The 24063-nt window shown below is 60.8% G+C and overlaps 1 protein-coding gene across 2 annotated transcripts in view; it reads right to left on the bottom strand.

Annotated features, from left to right (window-relative positions):
• Positions 1–1147: 1147 nt before the first annotated feature.
• LOC108529387 (calcium/calmodulin-dependent protein kinase type II subunit beta-like) overlaps positions 1148–24063 on the bottom strand; it is a 69685-nt gene continuing 46769 nt past the window's right edge. Inside the window, exons 7-22 of one of the 2 annotated variants that reach the window (XM_017871690.1) lie at positions 20101–20132; positions 18397–18405; positions 17512–17522; positions 16426–16528; positions 16252–16335; positions 15564–15658; positions 15222–15344; positions 14691–14774; positions 13710–13752; positions 12570–12644; positions 7643–7680; positions 7393–7464; positions 5816–5860; positions 4027–4075; positions 2428–2541; positions 1148–1963 (exon numbers count right to left, since the gene is read on the bottom strand). In XM_017871690.1, coding sequence (XP_017727179.1) covers positions 1827–1963; positions 2428–2541; positions 4027–4075; positions 5816–5860; positions 7393–7464; positions 7643–7680; positions 12570–12644; positions 13710–13752; positions 14691–14774; positions 15222–15344; positions 15564–15658; positions 16252–16335; positions 16426–16528; positions 17512–17522; positions 18397–18405; positions 20101–20132 — 1114 coding nt within the window. In that variant the 3' untranslated portion in view covers positions 1148–1826. Of the gene's footprint in view, positions 1964–2427; positions 2542–4026; positions 4076–5815; positions 5861–7392; positions 7465–7642; positions 7684–12569; positions 12645–13709; positions 13753–14690; positions 14775–15221; positions 15345–15563; positions 15659–16251; positions 16336–16425; positions 17427–17511; positions 17523–18396; positions 18406–20100; positions 20133–24063 lie in introns of those variants that run through there. The other variant, XM_017871689.1, reaches the window with a different exon arrangement.

Genomic DNA, 24063 nt, shown 5'->3' with positions numbered 1-24063 from the left:
GGGACAGAAGGGGTGTGGGGACACAGGGAGAGTGTGGGGCAGAGGAGGATGTGGGGACAGACGGGGTATGGGAGACAGAGGGGATATGGGGACAGAGGGAGAGTGTGGGGACACAGGGGATGTGGGGACAGAGGAAGGTGTGGGGACAGAAGGGTTGTGGGGACAGAGGGGTATGTGGGGACACAGAAGGGTGTGGGGACAGAGGGGTGTGTGGGTGACAGAGGAGGGTGTGTGGGGACAGTGGGGATGTGGGGACAGAAAGGGGTGTGGCAGACAGAAGCGGGTGTGGGGACAGAGGGAGAATGTGAGGGACAGAGCAGAGTTTGGGGAGGAATACAGAAACATGAGGGAAACAGGGGAATTTGGGGACAGAGGGGGGTGTAGGGATAGAGGGTGAACTTAGGGGACCAAAGCGGGTAGAGAGGTTGTAGGGTGACCAAGGGGATATGGGGGGACAGAGGGAGACAGGACAGAGGGTGCTGCTGGGGACAGCATGGTGCGTGAAGAGGAGGCTGCAGGAGTGAAGGGTAGATGCTCTGGCTGTCGGGTGGCATGGGCTGAAGCTGCTGTGGGCAGAGGGCACACTCCAGGGAGAGCTGCTGGCCAGCAAGAAGCTGTCAGGTAAGTGGCCCTTGAGGAACACTGGACAGGGTTACAGGGAGAGGCGGGAGTCACGGGCGGTACAGAGAAGGCCTGGCCTGGCCTGGCCCCATGAGGACAGCCCAGGTCAGCGGAGTCCAGGCTTATGATTCTCCATAATATCCCCTTATTGGTGAGCTCCAGGGACCCTGGCCGGGGTTTTAGTTCTGGCACCTTCCTCAGCCCCTAGACTGAGGAAGGGCACTCAGGGGTTGGGGTCACATCAGGAACCAGGGTGGCCCTGAGTGCAGCTCCTGGGCACCATGGGCAGGGCCCCTGGGTGGGTGTGAAGTCTGCAGCTGGGACACTGATGAGCAGAGAGAGTCTAGGGACATGGGGGGCCTCAGAGGGGCCAGACAGACCCTTTTGGGAGGGGCCTGGGGCTGGACAGCGAGCGGGGAGTAGCAGTGGGAGCAGGAACCGTGTAGGGGGCTGGGCCCTTAAGGGAGAAGCCAGGAGCTGCCCTGCTGGNCATGGGCTGAAGCTGCTGTGGGCAGAGGGCACACTCCAGGGAGAGCTGCTGGCCAGCAAGAAGCTGTCAGGTAAGTGGCCCTTGAGGAACACTGGACAGGGTTACAGGGAGAGGCGGGAGTCACGGGCGGTACAGAGAAGGCCTGGCCTGGCCTGGCCCCATGAGGACAGCCCAGGTCAGCGGAGTCCAGGCTTATGATTCTCCATAATATCCCCTTATTGGTGAGCTCCAGGGACCCTGGCCGGGGTTTTAGTTCTGGCACCTTCCTCAGCCCCCTAGACTGAGGAAGGGCACTCAGGGGTTGGGGTCACATCAGGAACCAGGGTGGCCCTGAGTGCAGCTCCTGGGCACCATGGGCAGGGCCCCTGGGTGGGTGTGAAGTCTGCAGCTGGGACACTGATGAGCAGAGAGAGTCTAGGGACATGGGGGGCCTCAGAGGGGCCAGACAGACCCTTTTGGGAGGGGCCTGGGGCTGGACAGCGAGCGGGGAGTAGCAGTGGGAGCAGGAACCGTGTAGGGGGCTGGGCCCTTAAGGGAGAAGCCAGGAGCTGCCCTGCTGGTTAGGGTGGGAGCCCACGGGAAGCCCCACCAGGGCAGGACGCCAGGCTGCAGCGCCGGGGCAGGGTAGCTGGGCCGTGCACGCAGGTGGGAAGCTGCTGAGTGCCGGCCATTCGCAGGGAGCTGTCCGGCAGCAGAGGCGGCAGGCCTGGGGCCACTACTTACACAGGGAGGGTAGGGGGCCTAGGAGAGCCGGAGACAGGCAGGGTAGGGGCCCCGCTGAGAGGGGGCCCTCGGCTTCTGGGGTTCCTGAGCCCCTTCTCACAGAGTTCAGGATGTCAGAGATCCTGGGGGCTGGGGTGGAACAGATGAGATGTGAACATGAGGCAGACAGACATACGAGGAGGCGGCAAGGCGGAGGAGGTCAGTGGTAGGGGTCCCATGTTCCAGACCCCTTGGGCCTTGGGGTCAGGCCCCGAATCAGAGCCTGCCTCAATAGCAAGGACCTCCCCCCTCCCGCAAGCTGAGGTGGAGTGAGGCCTGTGCCAACCCTGAAGACTGGAATTGAGGCCTGAGCCTCCGGGGCCTCCTATCCTGCCCAGTGGCTTTGAGCAGGAAAGGGGTCCAGGGCCTACCTCACAAAGAGGTGAGGCTCGACGGGCTTCGGCCGCCCTGGGAAGCCCCAGTGAGGGGTTGTGGGGTGATGAGGCTGGAGCCAGGGTCCATGCTCAGCTTGCCCTTGGCTCTGGAGCGGCCCCTCTAGGGGGTTACCAGCCCTCCAACATGACCCCCACAGCAGCAGGGCCCAGGCTACTTACATGGGGCTGGCAGGGGGCTAAAGGGAGCTGGAGATGGGCAGGGCAGGGGCCCCTCGGCTTCTGGGGCTCCCGAGCCCCTCCTCACTGAGCTCAGGATGTCAGGGACCCTGGGGGCTGAGGTGGAACAGGTGAGGCAGGCAGGTGGGTGGGGCGCCCGCAGGCAAAGAATGCAACTGGAGAAGGACGGGGGAGGCCAGGAGGGAGGAAGGGGGTGACAGCTGGATACCTGGGGCTCCTGGGGCGGAGGTGGGGTGGCCACCCTATGGGGGTCCTGAGCCTGTGGTGGCTGCAGCAGTTATGTGAAGGCTGAAGGAGCCAACACGGGGCCAGTGCCAGAGCCAGCAGAGGCCAGGGCAGCACAGGCCAGTGCAGGCTGGCGTGGAGTCAGAGGCCACCCTAGTGCTGTGACCACTCCTGGCCAGAGCCAGCAGAGGCCAGGCCCACGGAGGGAGAGTGACAATTATCATAGGGGCATGATGGCCACTGGGCCTGCCTGGACTCTGTACCAGCCTCAGGGCAGCCTGGCAAGGCTTCTTTCTGCACCAGGTGGGGTGGGGGGTGTCTGCCTCCACCTCAAGAGGCTGCTTGGGCTCAGATCTGAGCCACGACTGCTGCTTCGGGGTGTCTTCTCTTCTCCCCTGCAGGATCCAGGCTGGGCCCCCCTCCCAGGTCCCCTCCCTCACTGCTCAGTGCCCCACCGGGCTGAGGGTGATGGCAGAACCTCTGGACAGCTTCCATGCTGTTGCCTTTGGGGCCTGTTCCAGACTGCAGGGAATCACACACCCACTCTGTGGCATCCAGGGCCCAAGGTCCTGTGCTCATCTCTGCTCAGGGACAGTGTCACAGCTGGACAGCGTGGGCAGGAGCAAGGCTACGCTTTGGACAGGTGAGAAGTTTTCTCCCCTAAACTGGCAGAGTGGCTGACCCTTGTCGGGCACCGGGGCAGCCCTAAGAACAGCGTAGGGCTTATTAGGTGACCGTGTGAGTGATGAGGGTCAGGAGGCCCCACATGGGTGGTCTGGAGGCAGCGGACTCCATGGAACTTGCCCCAGTGCCGGGTGCCCTGGGGACCTCTTGGGGAACACACAAGACATTGGCCTGGGTGAGCAAGGAAGGGGGCCCTGGAATCTGTGGTGCAGAAACCCACCGCAGGAGGCCACTCCTGGTTCAGCAAAGGCAAACACGGAAGCACCCACCCAGCTGCCCGGCCACTTGGCAAGTGCACGCTGGACAGAAATGCAAGCTTAAGGAGCTTTAAGACAAAGACAGAATCTTGGAAAAAGTTCTACCCATGAACCTATTTCCCCGTGAGGGTCCTGGTGTGGAGAACCTGCCTCTGCGCAAAGCCGTGGCTTCCTCACTTGGATGTGGTGACTGAGACTGCCCGGCTGCCAGTCATCTCTGCCACACTTCCCACTCTCTGGGCAGGCCTGACACCCAAGCTTGGGGTGGGATTGCAGCTACACGGCCCCCGAGCCCCCCAACACATGCACACACCAGGCATCGCAGGAGAGCTGACCCTGCACAAGTCCCACCCGCCTCAAAGAGCAGCCCAGCAGTGCCAAGGCCGCTGTGGGACAAGGACGCAAGTGCAGGTACCTTTAGCGTCTTCATCCTCTATGGTGGTGTTGGCACTGTCAGAAGACTCCTGAGGAAACACGGGAGGCAGTAGGTCAGGATGCAGCCAAGCACAGGTGGGACGTGGCCGAGGGCAGGTGGACAGGGCTGGGCCTGCATCAGGACCAGCCTAGGCTCTGAGGCTGACCTCTGCCCCAGCTGCTTTGACCGGGCTTAAAGGTCAGGGGCTCAGGGGACATGCCCTCTGGCGGCTGCAGTGCCCCAGCTCTGTGGACCTCATGCGGCAGTGACCGGAGAAGACACCCAGTTCTGTGCTGGTCCCTGGGAGGGCGCCCCTCACCAGGGCGCATTCTCATGGCAGCCGGCACAGGCTGGCACGGAGTCCGAGGCTGGCCCTGCCACCCTAGTGCTGTGGCCACCCTGCATCCCCAACACATGAGGGCTCCAATTCTCCCAGCAAGATGAGCCTGGCACAGAGACTGGTATGCTCAGCCGACTCTTTAACAAGAGAGGAAAACGGGCTTTTGAAATTCCAAGACGTAAAACACAATGGGACTGGCTGGTTCCGATGAAGCAGCAGCCGCTGTCATCCAAAATACAGGGTGAGGAGTTCCCAGTAGCTCTGCAGATCCGCACAGGGCTCCAGGAACCTTGGCCTGGCCCCAGGCAGAGCACTCCTGCCACCCACATTCCCTCAGGGCACCTGCCCATCCGGGACTGGATGTACAGCCAGGCCCCGGCCTCACCTCTCAGGTGGCCTTAGAGGGCAGAGGTGGCCCAGTCTCTCCCACCCTGCTCCAGGGCTGCTGCCCTTCAAAAGACCATCCCCAGCTCCCCAGGAGGCCTGCTCTGCTCCTCAGAGGAAACATCTCACGAGGTCCCTGGGGTCCGCCCCTGGTCTGGACACTGCCTGGACACTGCTCGGGGCCCTAGACCAGAACTACGGGTCTTTAGGTGCAGGGTCAGAGTTCACCACAGCCCAGAAGGTTGTTTAGGGGTCCTGCAGAGAACATGACCCACCCCAGACACACATGGGGCACCCATCCCCAGCTGCCAGGTGGGGAGAACACCCAGGTCCTGGCCTAGCACCATGGGTGCCCCTTGGTCCCTGCCATGGAGAAAGATGTCTTCTGATGATGGGCTGGGTGGTGGCACTGGCCAGAAGGAAGTGGGGTCCCCACAGAGGCACTCTGGGGCTCTGTAAGGAGCCCAGGCCTAGGTGGCAGCTGGGCTGGAGGGCTGTGTTGGGTGTAGCGGCGCTGTTTTGGAAGTCCTGGAAATGGCTTGGCTGCTGGCCCCATCCCTCCCACCACCCCAGAGAGCCAGCCCCTTCCCTGGCCCCAGAGAGATGATGTCAATGTGATGGGAGCTGATGGCCAGAGCAGAGAGGGGAGCAGAGGAGGGAGGGTCTGCTCAGCAGGAAGCACTGGGGCCGCATGAGGGAGGTGGGGTGGAGGACAGCCAGGAGGGTCAAGGACACAGCTCCTGAGATGCAGGCCCCGCTCCAGACCTCAGGAAGCCCTACCGCCTGCGGTAGGTGGGACACGCGGAGCCCCGGTCTGAGAGTGTCGGCCACATGGGGACTGGGCGCAACTGTGCCAAGCACCTCCAGTGGCAAGCCTGGGGCCTGAACCAGTCTGTCCTGTTGTTGCCCACAAAGATGGACTGGGGCCCTGCTGTGCTGTGGGGAGGGGCGGCCAGGGCCATGGGACATCTGCCCTCCACTCGGGCACAGATGCTGCCCCAGACTTCTTTCCTGGCCTGGAGCCTCCTGCCTGGGGAAAGTGGGAGGAGGAAAGGGGGGCAGTACCTTAATCCCGTCCACTGGGTTATGGATGACGGTGGTTTGAGGCTCCTACAGAAGAAGGAAGACACAGAAGAAGGAAAGAGAGGGAAGTGAGAAGAGGAGGAAGCAGAGACCACCAGGAGGGGAACAGGGAGGCAGAGGAGGCACGGGTGGCCAGAGCCCGCGAGAAAGAAGTGCAGAGCAGAGTGGGGACAGGGATGGAGGCGGCGTGGAGCAGCTGCGGGAGGAGCCTGGGTCAGACGGCAGGGATGGAATGGACAGGAGCTTTGTCCAGGCTGGCGGAGGTGCTGCTGTCCAGGGCAGGAGATGGACTGCGTGGGGCCCCGACAAGCTGCACAATGTGTGTGGGAGCCAGAGAAGCCAGGCTCGGCCTTGGGGAGGACTCCCCACCCTTTGCTGCTTGAACCCGTGCCCCAGCGTGGTGGGGGGCACAGGTCTGAAGATGTCATGGGGTGGGGTGGCACATGGGATGGACAGGGTCCGAGATGGGGCTGGCTGTGAGGCTGGCACGTGGGCCACCCTGGCCGCTCGAAGGCCTTAGGTAGGCTGGCACCAGGCCACCCTCCAGCCATGGCCTGGCTGCTCTGAGCAGCTCGCCCCTCCCAGGACCGCTCTCCTCTCCTGGGTCTCAGGGTGGCCATTTGGCAAACGCAGTATTCCCGTGGGTGGTCTGGGGCTGGCTCCCGAAGCCTGGCCTGGGGTTCTCAGGGGACACCAAACCTGCTTCCAGCAAATGTGGGGACCTATGGGCCAGCAAGCCCCAAAGCTCTTAGGACAGCTGAGGGGACACAGCACAGTGCCCCAGCAGGAAGGCCGGCACCCACCAGCCACAACTTTACATCCTCGGGAGTACTGCTGTAGGGTTCACCTGTAGGAGCCCCAGGGCAAGGGGCACTGAGAGGCGCAGTCAGAGCGGAGCATGGTGGGGACCCCTCCCCTCCCCAGCAGGGAGCCCCTAAGTCCTGCCTCTCAGGCAGCCACAGAGCAGCACGGGTGTGCTAGCTCCTGAGGGAACACAGACGTGACGGCAAGCCCCTCCTTGGATGCCCCTGGCCTAGACACCTCTCTACTGCACCACTGTGGCCCCGTCTCCCCACGGGCCATGGAATGTGCCACTACGGGCTGTTCCCCTGCAGAGCCTGGCCCAGCCCCACCAAGCCAGACCCTGGGAGTGGTCTGTGGGTCAGCCTGTTGAGGATGGTGGAGAAGCTAAGGGTGGGGTCCTGGCGGGGAGAGGGTGTCCTCTGCCTCAGTGACATCCTGAACACTCCTGGAGAGACATCCACAAGTCAACATGGGTGGGAGGCTGGGCCTCTCCTCTGTACCCCAACATCTGTGGGTCTCAGTCAGGGGCTCCCCAGAGCAGCCCTAAAACTGTCTGAAGTGGACCCTCCTGCAACAGTGGCCTCTTCTCTCCACTTCACCACTGGTGAGGGATGAGGGGCGGGGGCCATGCGAGTGCTGTCAGACAGGCCAGGCGGGGCCAGACCCCACCTTCACCAGGCCCCCTCTGACCAGCAGCAATCACACAGCCAGGGGCGTAGGAGGGGCTGAGAGGCAGAGTTTGAGGAGCTCAGTACCAGGGCGGCAGGAGGAAGCGTCCCTTTGGGGCTGGTGGCGGCTGCACTGTTTTTGGTGCTATTCGTCTGGGGCTGTGGAGAGAGGGAAGAGGAACCCTTAGGCGGGAGAAGCCCCTCACTCGCCAATTCCCCATCCCGTGTCTGCCAGGGCATGGGGGGAGGGGGACACCAGAGTAGGAGCCCCAGGGAGTGGGGGTGAAACTGCAGGCTCTGGGCCCCCCAGCACCCCAGGGCCCGGCCAGAGCCTCACCTTGACTCCATCTGCTTTCTTGTTGAGTAAACTCTTGGCTGCTGCATGGGGAGGAAGAAGGTATGGTGAGTGATGGGCCTGGGTCTCGCTGCAGCGCACCCCCACCCCTTTCCCTGACCCCACTCTTTCCCCAGGAGCAAGCCCAGGGTCCTGAGGCAAGTGTGGCTCCAGCATCCAAGCTGGCTCTGAGCAGGTGGGGGGCCGTCCCGTCACCCCAGGACAGCCCTGTCTCCAGCCTCCTCCATGACCCTGGGGCTCCTACAGGCATCCGGATTTCTCCTCTGACCAGACCCAGAGATGCGCGTGGGTGCTGGGGAGTCCCATTGGCTTCTGGGCCACATGTAAGCTCTTCCTAGAGGAAGGCAGGATGCCGCCTCCTCCATGATGGGCTCAGGACTAGCCGTGCCAGGTTGGGGTGGGGGCAGCTGAGCCAGCACCCCAGAGGTCATGCCCTCCCGGGCCACGCCATCCTGGGGTAGGGGTGGGTGGGCTGCAGCTGGCCACCCACTCAGGGGCCTTGTCCCAGCCCAGGCGCTCACCTTGCTCTCAGACTCCCATACCTTGGCACCCAGGCCTCAGAGCTCTGCCCAATGGGCCTCCCGGCTCAGGCACCGAGGGCAGCCCTGCTTGCCCTCATTCCAAGCTGCCCGGCAGCCCTGGCCTTGGGGCCGCTTCTGTGCACTGACTGGGGTCAACACAGGCCTTTCTGCCCACAAGCCCCCAAGGACACTTGGTCCCAGCAGCAGGGCCTCTGCCTCACCCAACACTCCCCCACAGAGGTCGGGGGGCCTGGCCCCAGCCGCTGGTGCCCACACTCTCCATGGCTGTTAGGATTTTAATTACAGAATTAATAAATAAAAAAATAAAAAATAAACCAAAAGAGGAAGTCAGCTTACCTTACAGAAAAGGAAAGGTGAGAAGGGGAGGGAGTGAGGAAGGAAGAGAGAGAGAGAGAAAACAAGATTTGTGTTGGTTCGGGAAGGGGCGCAAGCCTGCGGGCCCAGGACTCACAGGTGACCTGTCCTGGACCACGCTCACCAAAAAGAGCCAGGGCCATGCGGCCAGCTGGTGCAGCAGGGTTAGAGAGGCAGCCAGGCTGGAGCCCAGGGGATGACGATGTGGGAAGTGTGGGGATGCTTACCCCCGGGCCAAGCCGGGAAGGAAGGTGGCACAGCAACCCCCCACCCCTCCCCCACCTCCTGGCTCGAGGATCCTGGCTGGCCAGGCCATGAAATTGGGCTCTCCTGCCTGGGGACCCCGGGCTGCCCATACAGGCCTTGGTGGGGACAGGCAGGCACCTTTCAACCTAGGACTGCAGCGCTTCACAAATGGGATCATCCCCCCACCCCAGCAGCAGCAGCAGCAGAAGTGCCCTGTACAGTCAGAAATGCAAATTCCCAGGTCCACCCCACCCTCCTGAGCCAGAACCTCTCCAGGGCGGGGCATCTGTTCCACAAGCCCTCACAAGCCCTCCCAGTGGTTCTGACGCTGGGTGCTCCAGGTTGCCATGGAGATCAGGAGGTTGCACCCCGCAGGGCATAGACAGGCCTGGGCCTGCTCCCTGCTGACCATCCCCTCCCTGTTCAGATGCCCAGTACTGCCTCCTCCATGGCCCTGGCCCCTCCTGGGCTCTGTAGGGACTGCGGTCGTGCCTGACCAGTGGCTGCACGTGGCCCCGGGGACCCCATGTGCAGTGGGCACAGTTTCTATTCCCAGCCTCCCTTTCTTCACAGATCTCTTAATGCTCAACAATTTTGTATCAAGCCCAGGAGTCCCTCCCAGGATCCATGGAGAAGTAGAGGGGCCTCAGGCATCACTCTCCCGTCCCCAGGCCTAAGGCCCCACCTGGTGAAGCCGCGCACAGGACCACCTCCCTCATGCCCCAAGGCAGCCCTGCCCAGTGAGTTCCCAGGACCAGAGATGCCGACTGCCCACTTCCTTACAGCGCAAACTGACAACTCTCCCCTTCGCTGTGGCTCAGATCTGCTTCCCTGTAACTTGCTGTGGAGGGAGAGTCTTGAAGACTCAGAACTCAGGGTTCCAAGGCCCCCACAGCCCCCTCACCTGTCTTTGTATCCCGCCCTCTCTGCTCCCCTCCCATCTCCAGCACACACAATTCATCCCAGAAACATCTGCCCAGCGCCAGCCAGCCTGAGGCTGCAGCTGGGGGATACTGTCCTTGCTGGTGACCAGCTGCCCGACACGGCTGGGGGACAGGCTCCTCTTAGGAGCCCGAGGAAGGAGGCATCCAGCCTCGCCTTAAGGACATTTGTCGTGGGGAGCTGAACAGGCAAGGAAGGAACCCAGTCCCTTCCAGAAACACACATTTTAAAAAGCTGTGGCCAACTGAAGCAGGCGGTGTGCAGAAGGCTGGTTCTACCCCACCCCCGAGGGGACAGCCAGGCACGCAGCCTCTGCCAACCCAGCGGCACTTCCAGCCAGGCTCTGCGTTGGAACTGGGGCCAGCACGGCGCCCCAGTCAGCAGCGGAACTGAGCCCTTTCCCCGGGCATGTCCTCAGAAAATCCTCACAGGAAAGGAGGCAACACAGTTAGGCCCATCGGCGGGGTTGACAGAGACCCGGGACAGTCCTTGGTACTAAGAAGGTTCCATTTAGATCCTTGAGCCTATCAAAACCCGCATTTCCAAACTGTGCTGCTGGAGATGTACCACAGCAGCAGTGGGAAATAAAAAGACAGAAGTTCACAGTCCAGTGGGCGGCAAATGCTGCGTACAAACCAGCCCTCGTTGAAGGACTCATGCCGATGCTGCCATCAGCGCTCTGGGAAGCCCGGCAGCAGACGCCACTGTGGTCTCAGTCAGTTCCCAAACATCCTTCCTTGTGAGCCCGCTTTTACAACAATCGCTTGTGCATGCCTTGGGCGAGTGTGGGCTGCACAGGCCCGGCCCTCCCGAGCGCATGGCTCCTGGCCACCCATTTTTTGGGGGGCTGCTCATTTCTTATCTCTGCCTGGGACTAACTCCAGATTCACCGTGGCCAGAGTCCTGTCGACACCCATCTACACTAGCGTTCAAGGGCACAGGAACTGCCTTTCTGTGTCTCAAGTTCAAAGCATGCGTTAGGTGCCGCAGGAGCCCAGGGTAGGTGGAGCAGTCACAGGCATCCCAGACACCTGGGCTGGGGGTTCCGCAGGCCTCTGTGGGACAAGGAGAGACCCTCTGCCCTCCATCCTGGGAAGGCACTGCCCATTCCCAGGTCTCCAGGCCGGGGCAACTGCTGCCACCCTGCAGCTGGCCGGACACTGGGTCTCCTGTGCCCTTACACCCGATCAGTGCAGGAGAGACCACAGAGGCCAAACTGAAGCACACTCGACAGACAGGGTCTCTCTGCGGGTCGAGGGGGCTATGCCACATGGGCTGGTACCAGAATCTGACTGGATGGTACCAGACTCAGCTGCCATGGGCAGAGAACTGAGCTCCCTGCTCACTGTCGTGTGGTATGGCTGAGCTGGGCTGACCTAACAGGATGGGCGGTCCTCTCAGCCCCGCCTCTGCCTTGTCCCCCTAGCTGGTCACCCAGGACAGCCATGCTGGGCTCTGTCCACATGCACTGACCACCCTCCAGGACAGAGCCGCTCTCGGCGCCCAGGGTGGAGCCACACATGCAGGGCCTCATGCACCGTCGCCCCACGTTCACTTGCAGGCAGGCGGGCATTGCAGCGGGAGCTCCGGGCACAGGGCAGCGTAGAGGCAGCTGTCTCTCAGCACTGTCACCTGGGCAGCAGCACCTCCCCAGAAGCCACTAGCCTCACCCTTTTCTAATCACAGCCCCCTTCCGCCTGTGCTCTGGAAAGGCCTGTCAAATGAAGCAGACGCAGGAGGGCCGTCCCGGGGTGCTGCCTGCTAGACACGTCCACTGGGCTCATGGGAGGAGAACAGACTGCCCTCCCTGAGGACGGCCTGGGCCTCCCCAGGAGGAGGGTTCTCTGGCTGGGAAGGCCAGGCTGCTCACCCTGTGGGGTCATGAGGAGGCCTGGGGAAGGCAGTCCCCAGCACCCTGGAACCTCTGCCCGGTCCCCAGCCCATGTTGGAGGCACTGACAGGGAACTCAGTAGCTCAGCCCAGGGAGGACCTGGGGTCCCTCTGTGTTCTGTGGCCAGGCATTGCCAGCTTGGCCTAACCTAAGCTCTCACCAGCCCTCAGCTCAGGCTGGAGCTGCAAGGAGGTCTTGGGGTCACTTAGCCCTCATGGGGTCTGTCCATGGTCATAAGCCAGCAGGTGGGTAGAAGCCAACCTGGGCCCCTGGGCTCTGGCCCTGCACAGCCCAGAGGAGCAGGTGGGCAGTGCCGGCCTTCTTCCTCACAGGGTTTGGTGCCAGGGGAGGAGGACGTTGCAGAAACAACGCAAGAGGAAACCCTGAAAGTCTCCTCTGGGGGCCTAAAACCCCCACCCCGTTCCAGAGCGGCCTGTCCTGGGGGATGCTCGGGGCAGACATGCATGTGTGGGACTCAGCAGCACAGACCACCGTCTCCGTGCGGCCCCCAAGGGGCAGGGTGTGGGTCTGCCCCAAGGGCCTCTGCCTCTCTGGCCCTGCTCCCCAAGGCTCTCCTTTCAGGACTCAGACTCCCCAGCAGCAGGCCCAGTGGCTCCCTGTGGGGCCCAGGCCATTCTTAATGGGGGTCTTCAGACCCCCAGACCTCAGGGGCCAGGACCAGAAGGGCTTGGTGTGGCCCATGAGTCACCTAGCCCAGCCCCTCCTCTTACAGGCAAGGAGCCTTGGGGGCTGCCTCCCTGCCCTTGCGGTGGGCTCTGCTGGGATGTGACCACACGGGAGCAGGTGCTCCCGGGGGCCTGGCGGCCTCTGGGGCGGCTCTGGAGCCCAGCCAGCGGCTGCGTGCAGCAGGGGGCTGCATGCTGGCAGGAGGGATGGGCGGGAGCGGACGGGACGCTGGTCGAGACACATCTACCTTGTTCCACCAGCCCCATGGTGGTGCCGGAGGCCGCGGTGGACATTGTGGCCGGAGCGGTGGTCTGTCTGCCCACTGTTAGCACCGGGTTAGAGACGAGGGGAAGGGAGGGGTGGGCGGACACAGACGAGGGGTGGGCGAGGTAAGGGAAGAAAAGAGACAAAGGAAGCAGAAGAAGATTAGAGTTAAAGTTTAGGTGACAGATGGTTCCAGAATCCTTTGCTCAAGAGAGTGAAAACAAGATTGGACTGATTGACACGGAAAAGCATTTGCCTCCTTTCTCCTTAGAAAACCCCAGTGGGGGCTTCTCGTGCCCGAAGGGTGTGGTGAGCACACAGCAGACAGGACAGTCCTATTAGTGTTGGTGTGACCGTGTGCACGCGTTCCCAGCAGTACAGCATCACAGCAAAAGTAACAGGATGGCGGGTGGGGGGCGCCAGATGCAAACGGACAACGAGAGAGACGGATCACAGACGCTCGCACACGGAGTGTCGGACGACGGAGAAGCCACGGGCACAGCTTGTCCAGACCTGGGCTGCTGGCTCCACTCTGGGGCTAACGTCATGCCCCAGATGGGTCTGCCAGCGCCCTGGGCCTCAGGGGTCTATAACAGACCCCACCCCTCCACCACACCCCACACCCCACCAAGAGAACTTGCTTCCCAACCACCCACTCTGAGCGGCCGGGGCAGGAGGCTGCAGCTCATCCAGAACTCGGAAGGAGGCCCCTGAGCCTCCCGCATCACCCCGCATCCCTTCTGCCCTCCTCCCGCACAAAACACATTGCTCAGAGCACTCAAAATGACAAGGAGGCCACACAGATGCCCGACAAACGCCTGGACAGACACACACGATGCTGTGAGCCCCAGTGGGGCAGCACAGACGCTCGTGTTCAGGGGGTGGAGGGACACAGACCCAGCACAAAGGTGATGGCCTCAGGGGACTGGACCCTGTGGTATCACCCAAGGTGGGAGCCCAGAGGGGCCAGGTGGGCAGTGGGTCTCAGAGCTGAGTGAGGCAGACGCCGAGGGAGGGCCTGCTGCAGAGGAGGAGTGGAGAGGCTGATGAGGAAGGAGGCGCTATCCTGCATGGGCCAGCAGGGATGGGGCAGTGCCTGTCTCTCTGGAGAAGAAAGGCTCACCTGAGAAATTCCGTGTGGCCAGCATGGTGGTGAGGATGGCTCCCTGGGGAGAGACACAGATAAAACCAGAGCTGTCCCATCAGTGTTCCCTGCTGGCTTCTGGCCAGGATAAGACCTCTGTCCTCCTGCCCAGATGCTCAGACTCACGGTCATGAGGCTGACATGACCTCAGCCTTCCAGAGAGGCAAGAGCTCCAGGAACCCAACAGCCACACTGAGACAGATCACCTATTTCCAGAATTACACACACCCTGGGCCTAAACCTGTTGACCAACTACAGTTTCTAACTGCTTCAAGACTCCTCACGCCTCAGTGGTCGCCAGAACAGCTGGTCACCTTGGCAGCTCCTCTGGGGTCCAGCTCCCTGACAGCCCCTTCTTTTCCTGACAGGCTCAGACAGGGCACCAGTCCTGGGGCTTCCGGGGAGAACCGCTCAGAGACCAGCAGAGGGCAGTCAGGCAACAAGTCCCCAGCCTGGAACCCACGAGTTGAGTGCGGTCACTGGAGCCAGCCCTGGCCAAAGCAAGCAGGTCGGATACCCTACTGGTGCCCACCTCCCTCCCTGACCTCCCCCGGCCCACCCAAGACCAGTGTGTGTGGCTCTGCTCTCCTTACCAAACCTGTCTGAGCCGGAAGCTTCAGACTTGCTTATACTAAGAGTGTGACTGCCAGATGGTGCGTACTGCCTGCAGAGCCCAGGTGAGGAGCCTGCAGCCAGCACTTCAGGACGGCCCCTCCAAGGGCTGCTCGGAGGTGGCACAGACAACTAGGAGGGGCCACACCTGGCCCAGGGCCCCTCTGGACTCGTTCCCAAGCTGGCCTGAGTTCACCTGATGCATCCAGTCTGGGACTTGCTAACACTCAGTCCTGGGGGCAGCAGCAACCCCTAGGTCTACCCAGACCCCTCCAAGGCCCCTCTGCTCCAGCCCAGAGGGACGCAGGGAAGCATGGCCATGCCTGGGACTAGGGGCCAGGGCCTCACCTTGAGCTTTCTCCTGGCATTGAACTTTTTCAGACACTCCACAGTCTCCTGTCTGTGCATCATGGAGGCTACCGTGGAACGTTGCTGTGGGGAAAGGGGTGGTCATATGGCAGCCAGGAGCCCAAGGCACAGGGGAGAGGCCAGGGCGGCAAGGCTTGCAGCACCCCAGGGTCCCCACATGCCAAGAGCCATCAGCCACCATTGCAGCAAGGGTTGTCGCAAGGGTTGTCTGTCCCCACCTGCCTGGGATTTAAGACTCGTCTCCCCCTTGCCTCACCCACTCTGTCCCTCACAGACAGGACTGCAGTTGGGAGGAAGGGACTGCTTCTACCCTCCAATGCCCTCCAAGCCCCAGGCCTCACAAACGTGCTGGTGTGTCCCAAGCCAGAGGCCACAAGGAGCACCCAGGGGACCCAAGGGAGCTCTTGAATGTCAGGAACAGGACCCTCTTGGGGCCCTCGCCAGGGGAGTGGTCTGAGGCCACCTCCACCAGGAGCCCCCTCCCCACCACGGGCACCGAGGGTGACTCACGCAGACCCACGGGTGCTTCAGGGCCTCATGGGCTGTGATGCGCTTGGCAGGGTTGATGGTCAGCATCTGGTTGATTAGGTTTTTGGCTTCAGGAGTGACGGTGTCCCACTCGGGGGACGGGAACTGCAGAAGGAAACAGTGCCCCAGCCGGGCCTGAAGCTCCGTCTCGGGCAGGGGCCAGAATTCTCCAAGGGGCTTCATCTCTGGCCACCAATCTGGGACAGCACAACCCAGGACCTGGCCACAGGTGGCTTCACCCCACTCCTGGCCTCTTCCCAGGCTGCCCTCACCCGGCCACACCTGGAGGAAGGGAGCACGTCAGAGAGGGGCCAGTGCACTCACGTCGTAGGCGCCGGCCTTGATCTGCTGGTACAGCTTGTGCTGGTCCTCGTCCCAGAAGGGTGGGTAGCCCACGAGCAGGATGTACAGGATCACCCCTGCGGATGGGGCCTGTGAGCACCACAGCCACTCGTAGGTGCCACCATCCATGGAGCCCATGCCCTGCACCCTCACTGCCCAGCTCCTGTGGCCCTAGGAGGGCACTGGGGTCCCCAGCATTCCTTTGCCCCCACCTGTGCAGTAGACACTGGGGCAGAAGGGCACAGCCAACCCCTCCACACTCTGCCCCACACCCAAACTATCACGGGGATGCGGGTGGCGTGAAGCCCCTCTGCTGCTACCCACCTCTGTGGGAGGATACCCCTACCCAAGAAGGGGCCCTGCCCATGGCCCAACAGTCTCTGACCTCTCCTCTCCACTCCGGTCCCCACCACACTTCTGGGACCAGACTCTGCTGGAGCGCAGGGCAAGCACTGGATGCGCCAGGGTCATTGTGAGACGCTAATCTGGGCTGGAAAGGAGCTCCTGGCTGCCGTGGGCAGACCCCTGCCAGGGCAGCTCAAGGGCAGGTTCTGACACAGATAAATCCAGATGATAGGCAACACGTTGCTGGTCACTGCACCTCCCGGATGTAGGTGAAGATCCTAAAAACACCCGAGCCTTGCCTGCACCAACTCAGGCCAGGCCTCACCACATGCCCAGATGTCCACGGGCTTGCCATACGCCTCTTTGCGAAGGACCTCAGGGGACAGGTAGCCTGGTGTGCCAGCGAACCCTAGAGAGAGGGGAAGAGGCCACGAGGGGCTGTCACACCACCTACTGCCCTGCCGACTGCCAGCCAACACACCCTGCCCCTGGCACTCACCAAACCACGCCTGCTGGTCCCCCTGCACCTCGATAGCCAGGCCGAAGTCTGCCAGCTTCACAGCAGCCCCTTTGCACTTGCTGGCCAGGAGCAGGTTCTCCGGCTGCAGGGAGGTGACCGGCACAAGGATGCACATTGTTTAAATCCAGAGGTGTTATGCAGGGAGGGGTGGGAGGTTACAAAACAGAGAAAACAGTGGTTTGCAAGAGACAGGCGCATAGGTCTGAGCCCTGCCCCATGGTGTCTGCAAGGCACAGCTGAGCCTTCACCCCAGAGTCCCAGATGCTGAGCCTGCAACCCCACAGCCCCTCTGCCCCTGGGGACAGAGACGCAGCAGCTCTGGCCTTTCAGAGGAAAGCTGGCTCTCAGCCTGAGCTTGGATCCCCATACCCTGAAAGGGCAACCTGGGGGCCAGTTAGACCAAAACCTCAAGCTCATCCTTACAAGCAAACTGAATGTTCCCCACAGCTCTGGGGCAGACTGTGCAGTGCCTGAGGGCTCCCGTGGCCCTGGGACTCCCACTGGCTGAGGGACTGCAATGGCCCTCTCTCTCCTCCCTGTTTCCCACTCCCCAGAGATACGTGATGTCAGGGGCTGCTTGAGGGGAGGTTCAAGTATTTCCTGCTGAGATGGTGACCTCCCAAGGGCAAGGAGAAGCGCCTAGGGGCCTCAGCACTAGGGGCAGCCCAGGACATCCACCCACCAAGTGCCCCTGGCTCCGGTCATCTCCACTACATGGGGCAGGAAGGAGGCCCCTGCAATAAGCCCCTGCCCGCTGGGTATCCACAGGTCAGGGGGGTACTCAGGCTCTGACACAGGGAGCAGTGCCCTTGCTCAAGACAGAAGGACATCTGCTCCCTGTCCCGCAGCAACGGCCAAGGAGGCTGCTGTTCCCAGACTGGGGACACTTGGCACTGAGGGCCTGAGGGGGTCCCAGGGCCACTGCATCCTGTGGGGCCTTCCTGTCCCAGCTTTCAAACCCACCAGGCCCTGGTCTACCCATCAGCCTCACCACATCCCAGCAGTGGGGTCTCTCAGCTGCAGGCCTTCCTTGTCCGTGACCAGCAGGGGAGGGGTCCCTGGAGCTCTCAGGTCCCCTTGGCCAGCCTCCCAAGCCACCCCTTCGCCCTGGTGAGTGCCCCGTTGTCCTGGCACTGCTTCCATCTGACACACTACCCTCGGGATCACACTGCTGCTTGATGAGCCGCCAAAAAAGACAAAACAGAGTCACTCCACCCACTTTTAACACTGGTTGTAAACCTCAGAGATCTTGACATGTGAAAAAGTGGCCCCCAGAATGAATGACATACGCTATCCCCATGTGGAAAGACTGGCACAGCCCCGAGCGCTGAGGGCCCCCAGCAGAAACCCAGAGCTTCCTTGAAAGCTCCCGCCATGCCCTATGGAGCAGGCGGGATGAGGCCGTTTGCCCCCTTGACAGGGCAGCATTGGGGCTTCTGTCCCCCACCTCCACCTCCTCGTCACCGTGGGGGTCCCAATCTACTGGGGCACATGCATCCCTGTCTACCGAGCACCAACCCACAGGCCTCTGGACATGATGATTTTGCCAACGTGAGTGGGTGGAGGCCCTAAGCTCCCTGTGCAGCCACATGGAGAAGTCGGACAGAGGAGGGGCAGGGGCTGCATTTCTCCATCCAGCCCAGAGCAGACTTGCCACATGTGCCCCCTTCCCGGAGGAAACAGACCAGCAGTTCTTCTGAAGAGAAGGAGCATTAAGTGAACATGGGCTGCAGGAGGCACTGGGCGAGAAGGCCTGGAGGCTCCAGGGTAGCTCTGAGGCTGTGCCCACCCCTGCTAGGCCACCTAGTGATGCTCCCACCTACAGCTCCATCCTGGCTCTTTTGCAGTTCCCTGGGATGACATCAACTGCCCTCTGCTCTCTGCCACCCTCCTCCGTGGGGTAAGAGCACCCCATCACTCTGCTGCTTCCTGGGCTGTCACGATCAAGACGGTGGATTTCTGTCCAGGAGAAAAGGACATCCTGTCCCCCTCAACAGGAGGTTGAGACACCAAGAATTCTGTTTGTCCCTCAGATTGGGGAGGAGGTACCATTGACCTCCACTTCTATGCCTTGGCCCCAAAGTTAACCAGATAAATCATGGGGTCTGGTAACAAAATGTCTGTGACCCCTCACAGGAGAACCAATGAATCCTAGCACCAACCCATGTGGCCCCAAGAGGAGCACCTGACGCAGGTGAGGCTGACGCAGGTGAGACACAGCAGGACATGCTTGGGATGCAGAGATGAGAGGGAGCAGGGGTCATGGTGGCGTGTAAAGGGCATAGGAGAGGGTCCCAGATGTGCTCTTGGTGTGGCGCTCTCCCCAGAGCAGTGCAAAGATCATCGATGGCCTAAGGAACGGTGTGACCCCCATCCAGCATGAAAACCAGTGGGGAGGTTGGTCTTAAATACCTTCAGGGTGATGGTCCCAGGGTCCACACTGCTTGCCTGTCTACAGAGAAGCAGCAGGCTAAACCAAGCCTTGGGAAAGGTGGGGTTGAAGAAGGAGGAAAGGAGATTGGAAGGAAGGAAAGAGAGGGAGGAAGGGAGAGAGGGAGGAGCAGAGACAGCTAAGCTTCTGAGAGGCCACCCTGTGCCCTGGGGGGTGACCAACCTTCTTCTGAAGAGAGCCTAGAACTGTTTTGCCCAGACCTAAGCTGGGGGCAGCAGAAACTTGGAGAAAGGGCTGGGAGGACTTGGCAGACCCTGGCGAGTCCTGATGTCACCACCCTGCTCCCAGCAGCGTCAGCCCTCTGTTACCTGTGTCCCCACCTGCCAGAGTGGAGTCTTGGCGGGGGCTCACAGTGAGACCCTGAGTGGACATTTGTTACTAGCTTTCTCTATCGCCCAGGCTGGAGTGCGGTGCAACAGGCTGATTTCTGAAGACTAACCCCTCCCAGCCCTGAAGGTCTGGAGGGGAAGGGAGGGCCATGTGCAGACACCCCCAACACACAAGTGCACACACATGCAATTAACACATGCACAAGACATGCAAACATGACATCATGCACACATGTACCCACATATACACTTCAATATATGCATTCACCAAACATGCCCACACGTTTGCCACACAACACACTGCTACAACATGCATGCACGTCCCCACACATGTGCATGCAACAGATGCCATATGTATACACACATTGCCACAGGGCACCAGACACGCGGACCAACTCATGACAGACATTATGCACTCACACCTCTATGTGTGGAGGTACATGCACTCCCGCACAGGTGCAAGATGCACACACGAGATGTATACACACATGTGCATATACACACAATGGCCTCACCCAAGGCATGCACAATGTATACACGACCTCTATGTACACACATGTATGCAACACAACACATACTTCTATGCACATGCACCACATGCACACTTACAGGTGCCACACTAGGCATGCAACATGCCTCCACACATGCACAACATATGCACCTCCACGGGGTGCACACCATAAACAATGCACATGCATGCACACATCATGCATGACACAAGGACACACACACACACATATACCCTCACCCCCTCCAGCTCCCAGTGCCACAACTAGTCCAGCCCTAAACTTCCTTGTACACAGCTGCAGGTACAGACACACACCTGGCAAGAGTGGTGTGGGGACTCACCCTTGAGGGTCTCTGGTGGACGACCACCCATTTGGTGACAATGGAGAACGGCCTCCCAGGATCTGCTGGATGCAAGTGACTGTGGAAACAGCAGGTGGTGTTAGTGCGAGTGGCCCCGGGGAGCAGCAAGAGGAGGCACTGGGGCAGGGGCAATGGTGCTGTGTGGCCTGGGGTACCAGGGGGACAAAGCGAGTCAAGGGGGTAGGAGATGCTGGCCAGGAGGGGCCTCTGGGGCTCCTTCCTCACCTCCAAGGCCAGCAACCCTGGCCCTGGCCCTGCCTTCCCCTCTGGGTCCGTATTTGCTCAGAGGGCACAGCCAGGCACACAGAAGTGACTTTCAAAGGAAACACCCCTGTCCCTAGGCTCCTGCTGGGCAAGCCTGACCCTAAGCTGGGCACCCTCAGGAGGGAGGCCAGGCTGAGCCTGTACCCTGCAAGGCGGGCTGAGGTGAGTGGGCTGAGGTGAGTGGGCTGAGGTGAGTGGGCTGAGGTGAGTGGGCTGAGGTGAGTGGGCTGAGGTGAGTGGGCTGAGGTGAGTGGGCTGAGGTGAGAGGGCTGAGGTGAGTGGGCTGAGGTGAGTGGGCTGAGGTGAGAGGGCTGGAAAACCAAGACAGGGAAGGGCCAAGGCGGCTGGGGGTGGGGGCAGAGGGCTGCCTGGTGTGAGAAAGCCCCAGGCACCAGGACGCTGCTCTGTGCTGGAGCAGAAATAATGTGCTCAGGCACAAGTTATTTCATTTTAATAAAAAGTGAAACCCGCCTGGGCGTGGTGGTTCACAACTGTAATCCCAGCACTTTGGGAGGCCGAGGTGGACGGATCACCTGAGGTCAGGAGTTCAAGACCAGCCTGGTCAACATGGCGAAACCCCGTCTCTACTAAAAACACAAAAACTAGCCGGGTGTGGTGGCGCATGCCTGTAATCCCAGCTACTCTGGAAGCTGAGGCAGGGAGATGGCTCCACTGCACTCCAGCCTGGGCGACCGAGTGAGACTCCGTCTCAAAAAAAAAAAAAAGTGAAACCCAAGCTTCCACACTGGCTGGTGGCTACCGTGTTGGGCAGCTCAGTTCCAGCAGCACTAGGGGCATCTAGCTCAGCTCCCAGGGATCTGAGTGCCGTGTGTGTGCAGCACTGAGCACACGGAGCTTCCCCTTCAACCTTTCCTCTCATAGTCAGGGAGGGCTGTTGGCAGAAGTCCTGGGCTCTTCCAGGCCGTGACTGGCTGGGAGGAGAGGTCCAAGCTGCTCTCAGGCCACCTCCCTGACACCTGTCCTAGAGCACATCAGACCCAGGGCCACGGAGCCCCTGCACACATTGAGAGCCTGTGGCTTGAATCTGCTTCTGCCCAGGTGCCCCTGGAGCCCAACACAAGCCCCTCCCTGGGGACAGCTCCACCATGCAGGGTGATAGCAGCCACCACCTCTGAGGCTGCCCTGCTGGGCCTGGAGGCATTTGCCACAGGCTGCCAATGCCCACCTGCCTGGGGTCTCAGTCACCGCCCCACTGGGCAGGGTCAAGGGAGGGACAGGAAGACCCCCCTCAAGACCCTTCTATCGCAGCCAGATCCTTGGGGACAGGAGGGTGACCACAGTCAGCAGGATGAGTGGGCTTTGTTTTCCTAACAGCAAATTCAGAGAGGACACGGGAGGCCAGCCCTCTTCCTCAAATAGCTCCCACCCCTCCTGGTCCCATCTGCACAGCGTCAGCCATTGCATTTAAAAGTGAATCTGAGTTTCCTTCTGAAGAAATCCAGCCCTCAGAGTCCTAATGGGTAAAGGACTCCTGAGGTGTGTGGGGTCAGGAGAAACCAGGCCCAAACTCATGGGAGACAGCCCTTGGTGGTGTCACTTCAATGTCACCAAGAGTGGGAGCCACAATCCTATCTCCATGCTCCATGTGCCCTGGGGTGTCCTGCCTTCCCTCCTCCCCATGTGCCCTGGGGTGTCCTGCCTTCCCTCCTCCCCATGTGCCCTGGGGTGTCCTGCCTTCCCTCCTCCCCATGTGCCCTGGGGTGTCCTGCCCCTTTGTTGAAACATCCTCCCTTCTCCCTGGCCTACACCTAGAGACTTCTTCCTGGCCTCTCTTCTGCTCCTGCAACTCCCGTATGGGGCTGTGTCCCTGAAGTCAGCCCATGACAAGCCACTATGAGGGCCATCTACTTCCCATGACGCTCTCATCTGCCTGGACCAGCCCCTCCTCCTTGTTCCTGAGGGGCCCGGCATCTGTTCCTTTGAATGGCCAACTGTGTCCTGGCAAGGCCTGTGAGCCTAAGCATGGCGAGCTGGCTGCGGGGGCTTCCCTCTGGTGGGCAGACTCAGCCTCCCTGCGGGACGGGAAGCCTGGGCAGTCTGGGGTGAGGCTGTGGGGTCAGATATCCAGAGCCATCCAGATGGGTCTAGATGCAAAGTGAGCTCAGTGTGGCCCTCCCAGGGGCCAGCCGGCCCCTTCATGCACTGCTGTGTGGTGTGGACGGTAGCAGCGCTGGCCAGATTCTGTGGTCAGTCTTGGCCCTGGTTTGTCCTGGGAAGAGCTTAAATCTTGGGCTCCTCCTGTCCAACTGTGTGCACTTTCCTCCAGCCCATCCCCGTGGTCCATCACTTCCCTGAGGGCTGGACTTTCCTCTGCCCTTAGGCACTATCCTGGTGGAGTGATGTGTGCAGAGGTTGTGGCCACCAGGAAGTGCTACCTCCCTGGACACCAACAGGGGCTCAGCCTGCACCGCATGCACCCCACAGACTACTGCTGAAGGTGAGAGTTGAACCTTCCTTGTCGACTTTCTTTCAGCCTCAGACTTACTAAGTCCTGGCTGCAGCTCTGGCCATACTCTGTATCCTCCTTCCTCCCCAGATGTCATCGCCCCATGACTCCACACTTGGCTCACCCAGTCCTCCTTGGCCTCCCCTGCTGGTGGTGCAGGGCCCCAAACCCATGCCAGAGACAGGGGAACTATGGGGCCAGCATTGGGTCTGCACCTCTCCATGGTGTCCTTGAGGGTATGATGGGGACTTGGCATGTGTTGCTGAGATCAAGTCCATCCCGTCCATTGTCACACAGGCTCCAGGCCCTGCAAATGCATGCTCAGGATCGAGTTGGCTGAGCAAGCCAGGGGTTCCCAAGACAAGGCTGCACCCAGCAGGGTAGGTGGGATGGGACAACCAACTGCCTCCGACAGCTCATTCAGGGCAGTCCCCTGCACTTTAGGGATCTGTCCTCATATTGCCCTTGTCCTGGTATCATCTGAGACCACGGCCCTTGGAGGATGTGAGACCTCATCGTCACGCCATCTATCTGCCCTCACCTTCTGTTAACATCGCTGTCTCCTCTAGGAAGGGCAGACCCCTTCTAGGTTTGTTTTTGTTTTTTACATGTTTTGAACAGTTTAAGATGTCACTCTTGTGATTAGAACTGTTCCCAAGCAGCATTTGGGACGTTATTCTCAGCCTGGGCTCTGAGGTCCTCCCCCTCCGGGGACAGTCAGCATCGCACATGGTCCCTTCACCCATCTTTCAGAAGCAACATTGCTTTTTTTTTGTTCTGAGACAGAGTCTCTCTCTGTCACCTAGGCTGGAGCGCAGTAGCGTGATCTCAGCTTACTACAACCTCCACATCCTGGGTTCAAGCGATTCTCCTGCCTCAACTTCCAGAGTAGCTGGGATTATAGGCATGCACCACCTCACCAGGCTAATTTTTGTATTTTTAATAGAGATGGGGTTTCACCATGTTGGCCAGGGTGCTCTCGATCTCCTGACCTTGTGATCCACCCGCCTCGGCCTCCCAGAGTGCTGGGATTACAGGCGTGAGCCACCATGCCTGGCCGCCACTTTGCTTTTAAAAAAATAGGTTCTAGGCCGGGCGTGGTGGCTCAAGCCTGTAATCCCAGCACTTTGGGAGGCCGAGATGGGCGGATCATGAGGTCAGGAGATCGAGACCATCCTGGCTAACACGGTGAAACCCCGTCTCTACTAAAAATACAAAAACTAGCCGGGCGAGGT

Source organism: Rhinopithecus bieti, unplaced genomic scaffold, assembly GCF_001698545.2.
Source record: "Rhinopithecus bieti isolate Rb0 unplaced genomic scaffold, ASM169854v2 scaffold_6908, whole genome shotgun sequence".
Classification (NCBI taxonomy): Eukaryota; Metazoa; Chordata; class Mammalia; order Primates; family Cercopithecidae; genus Rhinopithecus; species Rhinopithecus bieti.
Note: the sequence above shows the minus strand (reverse complement) of the source record. Positions and strands in the feature narration are given on the sequence as shown.